Source organism: Cuculus canorus, chromosome 15 (assembly GCF_017976375.1).
Source record: "Cuculus canorus isolate bCucCan1 chromosome 15, bCucCan1.pri, whole genome shotgun sequence".
In the NCBI taxonomy this organism is placed as follows: domain Eukaryota; kingdom Metazoa; phylum Chordata; class Aves; order Cuculiformes; family Cuculidae; genus Cuculus; species Cuculus canorus.
The window spans coordinates 3,452,601-3,466,406 of record NC_071415.1 but is presented as its reverse complement, the minus strand read 5'-3'; the positions used below and the strand labels follow the sequence as shown (position 1 = coordinate 3,466,406).

Sequence of the window (13,806 nt, the reverse complement as noted above, 5' to 3'; positions counted from 1 at the left end):
CTTGAGACAGCACAGGATGGTGGGCTGGGATCTGGAGCACTGGGACAGGACAAGGAGGGAGAATTAACTTGTCCTGAGAAAGGGAATGTGCTGGCAATTGCAGACACCAAAGCAGCGAACAAGGATGCACCCTGGGTGATTTGTGAGCCTTGAGGGAAGTGCAGAGAGCTCAGGGCATCCTGCAGCAGTGCCTGGCAGCCAGCTGGAAACTGCCATCACAACAGATTAAGCTTCTTCAGGCAATGAGTTTGCTGTTCTATGGAGCCCAGTGCGTTGGTGCTGAGAATGGTTACTTACCATGGGAAGGTTTATATTTATCAAAAACTTTAGGGGTTTTTTTGATCAGGATAAAAAAGCACGGAGAGAGGCCTTGCAGATAGGGGGGAAGTTCTCCAAGAACTGTGGCAAAGCCAGCAGAACATTACCCAGAGTCTCGGAAAGGGTGAGCTGAAAACCTATGTGCTTTTTCAACTGCCAGAACTCCAGCTGCTCCTCTGCTCACTCTTCCCTCCTGATGCCAGAGCAATACGATCATCTGAAATAACTTCTGTTCCCTTCAGAGGTTCAGGAGCAGGAGATACAGAATATGCCCTTAAATGCCTGAGCTATTTTAGGAGCAGGTGTTATCTGCAGCACCAGGGTACATGAAGGCAATCAGCTTCAAACTGCAGATGTAGTGGAAAACATGTGCCCATGGTGCCACGTATGTGCTGCCAAACAACTTGATGTCAGTCACCATCACATTAATATTTCCTCTTGGGAAATATTGGGTAGATAATTCTTCTTTGGGGTAGATAATTCTCTGACATTTATATTTTTGTGCTGTGTAAACTGGTCATGTTATACAGAAGACGAGAAGATGACAGCAGTTCATAGCGGGTAGGCTCATCTGTGGAATGACAGCAAGAAATTCTCATGACCAAAGTGATGTAGCTCTCCGAGAGCACGGGTTCTCCTCCCACTATAGGTGTACTTGAACCCCAGGTTGCTTGTGCTAGCATTGTTTCAATTGCATATTTAAAAGAGCATCCCAACATGCAAGGCATTTTTCAGAAATCCAAGGAAAATCTTCCATCCTGCAATGAACTTGCAATGTAATGAGAGCTGGAGAAGTCAGGGAAAGAGGAGCAGCAGTAGGTAGCATTTATAGAAATTAACTTTGTTTGCTGCAAGCACCATGGAAAGCTGGACTTTTGCTGGAGCTGATAGAGCAGCTTTGGATAGAAGACCAAAGCTTTGATTAGTTAAAACAAGGAAGATTGCAGAACCAGGACTAGAATTGTTTTAAAAATGGATAAATCAAGGCCAAGTTAGTAGCCAGTAGTTGGTGGTCTTACCCTTGCTAGTCTACAACAATGAGGACTGTTGGACACATCGCATTTTTAAGGCACAGGAGTATTAAATATTTTTCAATAGCTCCTTCACAAAGCAATGTGTCCGACTTGAATTTTATTATCTCTGCATCAGGCCTGTAGGTAGCAGAAATCAGCAGAGCTGTGCTTGCTCTCGACAGCTAGAGGTGAGGTTCCTGAGGTTATGAGGAGCCCGTTCCGAGGACTTTTTAACAACAAGCTTTTGTTTGTGCTTCATGTGCAAAAGAGAAGTTATATAATGATGTGCTTAGCTTAGTGAGTGACCTGAGCAGGTGCCAGCTCCACTCATGACTATTTTGCTTTATTTTAGACGCTGTGCTGGCTCCCCTTTTCCAGAGGTGAAGGACATTTGTTCTCTTGGATTCTTACTATAAGGAAATTAATTAATTCAGAAATACCTACACTTGATCCTAGCCAGAAGCTGAAACTTGCTTTGTTTTCACTTCCAGGCATATGAGAAGCGCTTTCCTACATGTCCAGAGATCCCGGTCTTCCTGGGGAGTGAAATCCTACATGAATCCAGGAGTGATGATGGAGCTATCCATATCATCGAACGGAGCTGCAAGTTGAATGTGGATGCTCCTAGGCTGCTGAAGAAGGCAAGTGGGACCTAGAGGGCAGAGATACCTGGGTTTTGCTGTCTGGCTCAAATTGGTGAAGGCTCCTAAAGCTCCTCTTTCCCTCTCTTTCCTGCCCACCTCCTTCTTGTTCCTCATCCTTCTTAGATTGCAGGGGTAGAGTATGTTTTCTTCATCCAGAAAAACACTGTGAACTGGAAAGAGCGAACTCTCCGCATTGAAGCCCACAATGAGACATTCGCCAACCGTGTTGTCATCCTCGAGACATGCAGCTACTCAGTGAGTACCTTGTTCCCACTTTGCTCTGAAGGAGCTGTTGCAAGTTGTATGCTATGAATCAAGGTGAAGTGATTTGAATGAATGTGCTGTCACACAATACAATTCGATACTCCTGGACAGGAAGGCGTTGGGTCTCATGATGCAGGCTTTTCCCTGCTTTCACAGGGCTTGGGAAATTTTTTTAGGTTGATTCTCAATCACAAAACACATGGGGCTGTGGCAATTCAGGACATACTTTAGTAGGCACAGTGGTGTTGGGCAGATGGTTGGACTGGATGAGCTTAGAGGGCTTTTCCAACCTCAATGATTCTATGATTCTGTGATTCTCTGGAGTTGGGCCCTAAGGTGAGACTAGAAAACATGGCTGGTGCTCCAGAACTGACTGCATCAGTCTCTTTTGGGTTGGAATTCAAGTTGATAAAAGCATCTGAAGCTTGGGCATGTGTTTAGATCTGGATATTAGAAGGGAACCCTTACTACTTATTGTGATGAGGGCCAGAGGGAAGCCTGACAATTAATTTTGCCCATGAATAAGTGAAAGTTTTAGCATCTTGTCATGATCTTTGTGCTCTAAATGTTTGGAGAAAGATCTTGAGCTGTATTTGTGGCCTGGGATGTCTCATGTTGTGGCTGTATCTTCAGCAGCAGTGTGACATTTCATTGCAATTGTGCTCTTTGGGCTCAATCACCATAAAATAGCTTCATCTGTTACTGGAAGCAATCAGATACTGCTTTTTGTTCCCTAAACAAAAGTCCAGATCCTGTTACTTACCTGCCCTTTTGCAGCTGGACCACAACTCGGCTTCTTGGGAGTCAGTGTCAGCCTCTGTGTCAAGCAAGACAAATCCTTGGAAAGGTTTTAATATTTTGGATAGTGAGGAGGGGTTCCTGAGCCAGAGATCACTCTGTGGCGATGTGGGGCTTCCTAAAAACTACAGTAAATCAAACTTCCATTGTTGTGAAAGGCACTGACAGATCTGAAATGTCCCCAGATCAACTCTGGAATTGCTCAAGCATTGTTGCACTTGCTGAGTTGGACTGTGGAAAGAAAGGTCAGAAGCCGGGCTGCTCTTCCTGGAAGAGGGAGGGAGCGAACTGTCTGCATCCTCAAGATGGTTCCTTGCTCTATTTTTACAGTTCCCTTTTCCCTGCTAGAGTATGAAGGAAACAGGTTTATTCTCATCTTTCCTTTTCTACAGTGTTCTCTGAAGCAACTTGGAGAAATATGATCCTGCTCCTGCAGTTACTTAATATCTCCCCTTGGGGATTTGTGTCCTTTAGAGAGTTCCTGTCTTCCTGGGGAGGCTGGAATTTTTCGCCCTTCATGACAGTTTGTGAATAGCAGCACCCACAGAGAAAAGGCAGCGCCCTCTCATAGAAGGGCTAAGCTTAGAAGAGGAAAAGGTTATGTAGGTGTTTACCATAGAGAAAGTAACCAAGGGGAGAGGCTGGAAAGGAAAGGATATTGACCTGACAGTGGTGAAACTCCCTGCTCTGCCGTGTCCCTCGTATTTGTGGGGGGAAGACTGACATTCAGGGGCTGAGTTTCCTTCCCAAAACTAGAAAAAGAACTGTTTTCTGTTTTTTCTTCCTGTGCTGCAGACATAGGGGTTGTAATTGCAGATTCTGAGAGGCCATCCCTGCCTTTCTGTAAGGAGATCCTGTCACAACGGTTTCAAGTGGGCAGTCAAACTGCTACTTTGGTGCAACTTCTGCTATGAATATTGCTGTTCAGTCATGCTGGGGAAGAAATTGCTTCTAACCCTGATTTCCTTATGCTTGTGAGGAACACTGAGTTAACCACAAATGTCCCTGTGTCCATCTCGTTATGTGTTTCTGTTTTCTGGGAAAATTAACATGGCTCTTAACTGTGGGTCTGTTGGTGCCTTTCTGGTAGCCACTCCTGCCCCCATGCCCTGTACCTGTGGAGACTGAACAGCTCTGTGGTACCGAGGGCAGGTGCCCTGCCGTGATGCAAACTGTCTGCTGCTGTCCAACCCTGCGTGTGTCTTTGGGCTTAGGTTCACCCCGAGAATGAAGAGTGGACTTGCTTTGAACAGTCTGCATCTCTTGACATCAAATCATTTTTTGGCTTTGAAAGCACAGTTGAAAAAATTGCCATGAAGCAGTACACCTCGAACATCAAGCGGGTAAGCTCGGCGTCCCTTTGTGCCACAAAACTGAGATGAAATGCCTGCTCTCAGTGCGCCCGTATTTGCTTTTTGGTAAAGCAGACCCACTACAATTGTATGTCCGTGCTTATGGTTCTAAAGTCCCTGAGCAGAGCAAAAGAAGAAAAAGACAGCGTGCAGTGAGCATAAACAATCCATTCACTGGAACGTGGCTGTGCAGGGGAGGGAGCAGACTGTGCCAGAGGAGGATCACAGTGGGTGCTGTGGGTGCCGGGCTCCACAGACACTGAGGACACTGTTCTGCTCTGGGTAAAAATCAGCACCTTGTCTTGCCAGTAGACTGGGCAGAGACAATTCCTTTTGGTGGCCTTTTTCTTCTGGGCTGCAGAGGAACAGGGAAACCAACTGATCGTTTGGGAGCAGGAGAACAGGACAGAAGGATTAGAAAGGCAGCTGCGTCCATAGCATTGGAATCTGCCTGGCCGGTGTTATAATTCATTGTTTAGATGGTGCTTTCATACTGACATTAACCCAACAAGGTCATACAGACAGAAGGAGACAGCTACTTCCCCTCTCTTTATCTCTACCAGCATTAATCACCTGTCCTGAAGAAAACTCTGAGCTTTGTGCGGCTCACTAGTTCTGGGGAGTTGGGAGTGGGTTTTGCTTAACTAGAGTTTTCCCCTCTCAGGGCAAGGAGGTGATTGAACACTACCTGAAAGAACTGATCTCCCAAGGGATCACCTTCATCCCCCGCTGGACACCTCCTGCAGTGTGCAGACAGGCAGAGGAGCAAGCCCCGGTTGCTGGCCACGATGCTGGTGTTGATCTGCTGGAGTCCAGGGCTGGTGGGACCCCCCGAGAGCAGCCAGACAGCGCCTGCCCTCCGGCAGAGGTGGCCGGCCCTGACGGTACGTGCAGCCCCAGCCGGGGAGCTGCCGGCAGCTGGAATGCTTTGAGTAACACTGGCTGAATTTATTTTTATTATTTTGTCGTGAGGTTATACTTCTGGATTGTGGGTGGGGACGAAGGAGAGTTATTTTCTTTCTTAAAGAAAAATGCAAACAAAAGCTGCTTTTTATTCCCCCCACAAAAAAAAATGAAAACCCAAGAATTGTGCAGACAGTCTGGTTTTGTTTGAGCTTAAAAATACCTTGGGTTTGATCTGACCTTTAAGATATTTTATATCTTAAATATATTTTATATCTTAAATATTTAAGATATTTTATATCTTAAATATATTTTATATCTTAAATATTTAAGATATTTTATATCTTAAATTGGAGAAACTTAAAGGTACTGTGAGTGCATTGTAATTAAATTAGAAATAAATATTTTGGCTGTTTCAAAGTCAGCGTCCTTGGAGATCAGCTCAGGTGGGGGTTGCCCCTCTATCAGGCCAAGACAAGCTCACAGAATGGTGCCTAATGCATTTCTCACACAAAGTCCCTGAGTTGGACTTTATATTCCTGTGCATGCATATGCTGATCTCTCCTAGACTAAATAGCATTCTTCTCTGACAAAAAGAAATAGGAGGAGCTTTCTAATGTAGAGCTATGGTATTAGAAAGAGGAGATGTCATTCCTCGGAAGCAAGGACAACATTTGTGTTGCTAAGTGTACCTAGGGAAAAGCTTGGAATTCTGACCTACCAGTGGTCCTGGTCTCCCCAGACCTTCCCTGGTAGCTTCTCTTTCCAGGTGATGCCCGGTATAAAGGATGGAAATCCACAGTGGAGCTGACTGTAAGCAATGTTCACGTGCTTTGAGATGACAGTTAATCCAAGAGCAGCAGATCCCATCTAGCTGAAGAGAGAAGTAGCTCTTATCTTTCTTCTTCTGTTCCTGTTTAGGCAGTGATCGGCTTCCCCGGGATGGCTCCCCAGCTTGCTGGCTCTGTGGATACTTATCAAATGCTATTTCTGTATTATCAGTCAGCCACAGCGTATCCTGTGGGTATCGAGGTCTTATTCTGTGGTTAAATTCTGCCGGATAAAGAGCTGGCTCAGAGGTGCTGCTCCCATCCCTCCTTGTGGGCCTGCAAGCCTCCAGCACAGCTCCTGCCACATTCTCCTTGCTGCCATCTGCACATCCAAGCCTTGATGGCACATCTGCTGCTGGCTCTGAGTACTGGCAGACTTGAACCTCCTATCCTTTGTCTCTGATACAAGGGACCATGAGCTGCTGGTATGCACAGGGCTTCTCATGCCAAAACTCTCCCTTGCTGTCAGGAATGCTGGTGTTCTTCATCCTTTACCTCTGCTGTCCATAAGCACAATAGCATTTCAGTTTTCAGCTGTCTGCTTTTTAGCCTCTTGTCATTGGAATTGTGCAGGAGAGCAGGGGATTTAAGTGTCCATGTCTTGGAGTGGTCAATGGGATGAGAGCCAGAGCTCCTGTGATAGGTTGGCTTTTTTGAAACTCCTGCTGGGCCAGTTCAGGGTTGAATGAAATGCTGGTGTTCTAAGAGACAAGTGAGTGATCTAGCTTTGATCCTTGGGAGTGCTCATTGACGAGATGCTCAACACGAGCCAGCAATGCATGCTTGCAGCCCAGAAACCAGCCATATCCTGGGCTGCATTTAAAGAAATGTGGCCAGCAGGGCGAGAGAGGGGATTCTGCCCTCTACTCTGCTCTGGTGAGACCTCACCTCAAGTCCTGTGTCCAGTTCTGGAGTCCTTAACATAGGAAGGACATGGAACTGTTGGAACAGGTCCAGAGGATGCTATGAAGATGATGTGAGGGCTGGAGCACCTACCATACGAGGACAGGCTGAGAGAGTTGGGATTGTTCGGCCTGGAGAAGAGAAGGCTCCAAGGAGACTTTATAGACCCGTACCTGAAGGTGGCTACAAGAAAGGTGGGGAGGGACTTTTAATAGGGCCTGTAGTGACACGAAAAGGGCAAATGGCTTTAAATTGGAAGATTTATTTTAGACATTAGGAAGAAATTCTTCATGATGAAGGTGGTGAGGCCCTGGCCCAGGTTGCTCAGAGAAGTGGTGGCTGCCCCTTCCCTGGAGGTGTTCAAGGCCAGGTTGGATGGGGCTTTGAGCACCTTGATCCAGTGGGATGTGTCCCTGCCCATGGCAGGGGTTTGGAACTGGATGGGCTTTGAGGTCCGTTCCAACCTATGATTCTATAATACCTTACACAGTGCCCGTGTCTTCATTCCCTGATCACCCTGAGAATGTTACTTGCTTCCCTCATGCAGCTACTATGAGGGCTCCTGCACTCTTCTAGTGGGAATCGTGTGTAACCTGATGTGTAGGAATAACTGCATGTCTCTTTTCTGGCTGTGTGAAGTGTTCTCTAAATTGTTCTTTTTCTCCACCTCTTCCTCCAGCTGACAAACTGGATGCTGATTACATAGAGCGATACCTGGGCCAGCTGACGCCAATGCAAGAGAGCTGCTTGATCCGCCTTCGCCAGTGGCTCCAAGAGACGCACAAAGGCAAGGTGGGTGGGGGAGCAGAGCCCTCTCTGCAGCCTGAGCACAACAGGCGCCCTCAGTCCTGCAGTAAAACTCAGGGCCTTGGACAATTTGTGTGGTGAGGCTCAGCTGTTCTGGCAAGGCTGGTTACAAGGCAAGTGTGGAGAATGGTCCAGGTGTCTGCTGCAGGATTCAGCAGTGTCACAGGCTGCACTGGCATGGCCCAAGCCATTCCTGTCAACATTAAGCAAGCAATGCTGCAGTTGCCAAACGAGAGCTTTGCTGTGTCCTTAGAGCAGTCGCCACCCTGCAGGCCAGCCCATCTGGCCAGGCTGTGCTGCCCAGGAGCTGCAGGTGAGGTGGGAGGAATGGGGACCCACGCTGGGGTGTGTCCCCTGCTTGCAGGCAGGTGCTGCTTGACACTGTGTACCTTGTGTCAGGCAGGTGGGTCAGCTTGTACAGTCAAGGACTGAATTCTCCTCAGGGAGAATTCATTTGGCTCCTGTTTTTATCTCCTTTATCTGAATGTACTGAGGTTTAAAAAGGCCAAGTGCAGAGTCCTGCACTTAGAACACAACAACCCCATGCAGTGCTCCAGGCTTGGGGAAGAGTGGCATAAAGCTGCCTGGCAGAGAAGGACATGGGGGTGTTGATCAAAAGCTGAGTGACACAAGCCAGCAGGTGGCCCAGGTGGCCAAGAAGGCCAATAGAATCTTAGCTTGTATCAGAAATGGCGTGGCCAGCAGGACCAGGGAAGTGGTTTTCCCTCTGTACTTGTGTACTGGGTGAGGCCACTGGTGAGGCCGCACCTCAAATCCTGGGTTCAGTTTGGTCCCTGACTACAAGAAAGACAGTGAAGTCCTGGAGTGCATCCAGAGAAGAGCAACGAAACTGGTGAAGGGGCTGGAGAACAAGTCTTACAAGGAGCGGCTGAGGGACTTGGGGTTGTTTAGCGTGGAGAAGAGGAGGCTGAGGGGAGACCTTATGGCTCTCTATAACTGTCTAAAAGGAGGTTGTAGAGAGGTGGGTGCTGGTCTTTTCTCTCAAGTGTTAGGTGACAGGACAGGAGGGAATGGCTTTATGCTGTGCCAGGGGAAGTTTATATTGGACATTAGGAAAAAATTCTTCACAGAAAGGGTTCTCAAACACTGGAACGACTGCCCAGGGAGGTGGTAGAGTCATCATCCCTAGAGGTGTTTAACAGGCAGGGAGATGAGGTGCTTGGGCATATTATTTAGTAGTGGACAGGTATGGTTGGAGTCAATGATCTCAAAGGTCTTTTCCAACCTAATGATTCTATGATTTCCAAAACATGCAGGATTTGGGAAGAAAAGACAGTCTCACCCTATGGTGTGAGGTATGCTGCATCAGCCTCTAAAATAGAGGAGCTGAGGGCACTAGGCTGGGGACTTGGCCATGTAGTGTAGATAGAAATAGTTTTCCCTGCAAAGCAGCATGGATACCATGGGCTGGATGTGTCTCTTCTTGGCTGTAGTGTCTGGCAGCTGCTGGGCTCCTCCTGGGTGAAGGCGTTCTCTGTATCGAGCCAAGCAGGTGAAGGGTGTGTGGCTGAAAAAAAGAGATCTAGGGCATCTTGGATACCTCAAGAGGGATCTAATTTGGGATTTCCTGCTGGAGAGACTGGGTGGGAAGGAGAGACCAGGGAGAGCAACAGTAGTTGGGTGGGCTGCATAGACAGAGTGCTTAGGAAGAGATGAAAACCAGAGAAAGATGGTTGGAGCAAGTGATCCCCCTTGAAAGCTGAGCATGGCTGATAAGGTTTCAGTAGTAACAGCTTCCTGGCTCCAAAGGGAATGGCTCAGCCATAGAGAACGTGTGAGGAGGTGCTCTGCATTCATGGACTCTGAAAGATTTTAATTTGATATTTTTTTCGTTTAACTCGTGTTTCCAGAAGAGGTGGCTGTTTGCCAGGAGCTTTGGCAGTGCTTTTTGCATGCATTGTTGTATCTTTCTCAGAGCTGAGAGCAAGCACATCCTATCTGTGTGCAGGGAGTTTAAACATTACTTAGAAAGCCCTGAGTTTTCTTAGAAAACCTAACATGTGTCACCCACATAGAAGGAAAATGTAACAAAGATGTTACATTGGTGCTATAGTTCTGTCATCACTGAAGGGGTGAAGAAGCCCCTTCTGTGTGAGTGTGTGCATGGATGTTTTTGGTACCTGAAATTGTGGGTGGAGAAATGGTTACCAGAGGACTGCAGGCTGAGGACAACAGTGTGTGAGGCAGTGTGGGAAAGTCTCCCAGCAGCTGATAAGCTCCAGAGACTGTTGATGCTGTTGGTTCGTAAGAGCTGATAAATTCAGAACACTGAGCATCTGCCAGGTCTGTCCAAGGCCACTGGTGCACAGCAGCATCAACCACAGGTTGTATGGCCTGAACCATGCCCAAGAGCAGGGTGGCTGCTAGATGCAGGTAGAGACCACAGGAATAATATATAGAGAATATATGTATTTCTGCACTGGGGCGGCCTCACCTCGAGCACTGGCTGGAGTTCTGAGGCCACAGGATAAAAAAGATCTAAAGCTACTGGAGAGCATCCAGAGGAGGACATGAAGTTGGGGAAGGGCTTATAGGGGAAAAGTGTGAGGAGCAGCTCAAGTCACTGGGTCTGTTCAGCCTGGAGAAGAGGAGACTGATGGGAGACGTCATCACGCTCAGCAGCTTCCTCACACAGGGAGGAGGAGGAGCAGGTGCTGAGCTCTTCTCTCTTGTGTCCAAGGGCAGGACCCAAGGGAATGGCAGGAATATGCCAGAGAAGGGTTAGGTTGGACATTAGGAGAAGGTTCTTCCTCCAGAAGATGGTGGAACACTGGGACAGCTCCCAGGGGAGCAGTCATGGCAGCAAGGCTGACAATATTCCAGAAGCGTTTGGCCAATGCCCTCAGCCACACAGTGTGAATGTTGGGGTGTCCTGTGCAGGGACAGGAGCTGGACTGGATGATCTTTGAGGGTCCCTTCCAACTAAGGACATTCTATGATTCTATGATATACACCCACGGGAACAGAGGACCTCCTGAAGGAGCATCTGAACACCAGTCTGTGAGCTGCTGTCATGCAGTGCTCTGACTCTGAGTGAAAACCTGGGGTAGCCTCCCAGCTAACTAGGTAGCTGTGTGTCCAAGGAAGCTGTGTAAGGGCTTACCTGCTAATAATAACAGCTTACCTAATTAAACAGGCTCTGCTGAATATTGGTTGTGATCTGTGTCTCCGCTGATTCAGCCTCGTGTCAGATAAGAGGGGCTTGACAACAAGCAGATGCAAACTAAAGGATGAGTATCAATCCCCAGGTATGATGTTTTGTTCTGAAATGTAGGACGTGCGGCTTTTCAGGGCTATGATGACCTCTCCAGTAAAGTGGTGTGGACTTCTCTGTAGTAGGAAATATCTCAGCTATTGGGTATCCATCTGAAAATGAGCCCTAGATGAGAGTAAGACAGTGAGACTTTATCCACACTTGTGATCTGCAAGGTGGAAGGGTTTCAGGTGGAAGATGCACAATCTAAATGTCTGCCTGTTCTGTTCTATGGTTTGGTTTTTCCCCTCTTCTAGTCAGAGGCTGGGGAACAGAAGCTGGAGAATGTAAAAATGACAGCACATGAGCAAAAGGTGAAACAACTGCTTCTTGGGGTTCCTGGAGCTCTGTGAGTGTATGCCAGCACCTGCTCTGCTCAAGCAGCTCCCTGCGTTTGGTGCCCTGGCGAGGTAGAGCCAAGTATTGAGGGCTCAGTGATTGCTGGGAGCTGCCGTGGGCCCTTCAAGTGGGCTTTGGGCTCTGGTCCCTACAGTCTTGGAGAAGCAGGGAGGATAGTGCCAGCTGTTGAAACTTCATCCCAAAGCGCCCTACTACTCCCCTGCTTGCTTCTCTTGTTCACCTGTCAGAGTAACACAAGCTCAAGAACTTGTCCTCCCTGACCCACATTTACCTTGGAGAGGCTTTTTGCACTCTGTTCTTTGAATTCAGAGCAGGGTTGTCCTTATTCTTCTGTCAAAAAGTATTTGTACATGTCCTGTTCCTTGGAAAATGTCCCTTCTTACTTTTGTCCTCTTCGTCCTGTTTCACTGTCCATGCCCTGCTTCTTGCAAAGAAGATGCTATCCTTTAGAATGAGATTTATCATTGCGTTAAAGAGCTGAGTAGTTGAAGCAACAAACTTCAGGTGGTGATAAAAGGCTGGTGACAAAAGGCTGGTGAGGAGGCTGTCCCTGCTCGACACAGGTTGAATTTTTAATGGAACCTGATGTAGCAAATGTGGCCAAACACTTCTGGGGGAGCTGGTGTGAAAGAACTGAGAAATCAACTGCATATGCAGCTGTAATCTGGCTGTGTTTGCACCTGATGGGCTGTAGTCAGCTTCGGCATTCCTGTGGGATCTACCGGGGTTTTGTTAATTCCTGCTGCTCAGTTACTGGCAAATCTTCTTTGGTACTCAGCTAGGGGGAACATGGAAGATTTGGAAGCAGGCTGGAATAAGCCATTCTACAGACTTGGTTGGGGAAGGCTTCCTGTGCCCATGGTGCTAGAATTACTGATAGAAAGTGTTGGGATGGATGATATAAAGGGAGCACTGTAGTTGCAATTGCTTTGTCTCTTTTGATAAGAGCTGGTGTGATGTGATGGGGTGGGAAGGACTGTGGAAGAACTCAAGAGCTTTCCAGGGAAGCATGATCAGCAACAGAGCAGAAGAGGGACAGCACAAGAGCTGAAATCAGTGCTATGGGTAGTCATCCACAGGCTGCACAGTTGTGATCACCCTCCAAAGCATGCATGCTTCGACAGGCTGAGAGAGTTGGGGTTGTTCAGCCTGGAGAAGAGAAGGCTCCAAGAAGACCTTATAGTGATCTTCCAGTACCTGCCGGGGCTACAAGAAAGTGGGGGAGGGACTTTTTGTAAAGGCATGGAGTGATAGGACGAGGGGCAATGGCTTTAAATTGGACAGGGGAAGATTTAGATTGGACATAAGAAGGAATTTCTTCACAGAAATTCACAGGTGGAGAGGCACTGGAACAGGTTGTCCAGGAAAGTAGTGGCTGCCCCATCCCTGGAGGTGTTCAAGGCCAGGTTGGATGGGGCTTGGAGCCCCTGATCCAGTGGGAGGTGTCCCTACCCGTGGCAGGGGTTTGGAACTAGATGGTCTTTAAGGTCCCTTCCAACCCAAACCATTCTGATTCTATGCTTGCCTTGGTTAACGCCTTACCTATGGATGCTTTCCCTCCTTTGCTAATTTGCCCTGCAGGAAGGCAAGCTTGCAGCTCTATTACTTTCCTTCACTGTATTGTTTGTCCTTGTGGATGGCCAGCTGAAGGAACACCTAGCCAGCCCAGAGTCTGCTGGGGTTTCTGGTGACTGGAGCTGTGAAAGGCTTCCCGTAGGCTGTGCCTCTGCACATGCAGTGCTCCATGTCAAGCCTATATCTCTCAAACAGCCACAAATGGGTCACTTTTTCCATGCTCCTAGCACCATCTGCTGTATTCAGTGGGATTAGATATGGAGGGAGAAGGAATCTAGGCTTTATCTTAGTTTTGATTAAAAACCCATGCATGGTCTACAGGCTCTATGAGCAGTGGAACAGGGAATGTACTCGTCTGGACCCTCAGGCTTCCTTTTCTGTTTTCTCAGATCCCCAAAGATGAGCATATCCTTCGATTTCTGCGGGCTCGTGACTTCAACATTGACAAAGCACGAGAAATGCTCTGTCAGTCACTCTCCTGGAGAAAGCAGTACCAGGTGGATTACATCCTGCAGTCATGGAGGCCACCAGCCCTCTTGGAGGAATACTACACTGGAGGGTGGCATTACCAAGACAAAGGTCAGAAGCAGCCCAACACAGCAATACCACCACACAGGCTGCATTATGGGACCTCAAAAGTGGCTTTGGGAGAAAGTTGTATTGATGCTATAAGTGTTATCAAAACAGTTCAACACCTGTAATTAGCTCTATGGGTTTGTTTTCTCTGCACAGATCAGGCAGGCTAGGGCAGTGGGGAGCAACATC

At 47.7% G+C, this 13,806-nt stretch overlaps 1 protein-coding gene across 2 annotated transcripts in view; it reads left to right on the top strand.

The window, feature by feature from the left end:
* SEC14L5 (SEC14 like lipid binding 5) overlaps positions 1 to 13,806 on the top strand; it is a 47,040-nt gene that overhangs the window by 21,039 nt on the left and 12,195 nt on the right. For both annotated transcript variants that reach the window (XM_054080962.1, XM_009571011.2), the window contains 6 exons: positions 1,823 to 1,972; positions 2,099 to 2,230; positions 4,252 to 4,380; positions 5,054 to 5,273; positions 7,705 to 7,817; positions 13,431 to 13,620. In XM_054080962.1, coding sequence (XP_053936937.1) covers positions 1,823 to 1,972; positions 2,099 to 2,230; positions 4,252 to 4,380; positions 5,054 to 5,273; positions 7,705 to 7,817; positions 13,431 to 13,620 — 934 coding nt within the window. The remainder of the gene's footprint in view (positions 1 to 1,822; positions 1,973 to 2,098; positions 2,231 to 4,251; positions 4,381 to 5,053; positions 5,274 to 7,704; positions 7,818 to 13,430; positions 13,621 to 13,806) is intronic.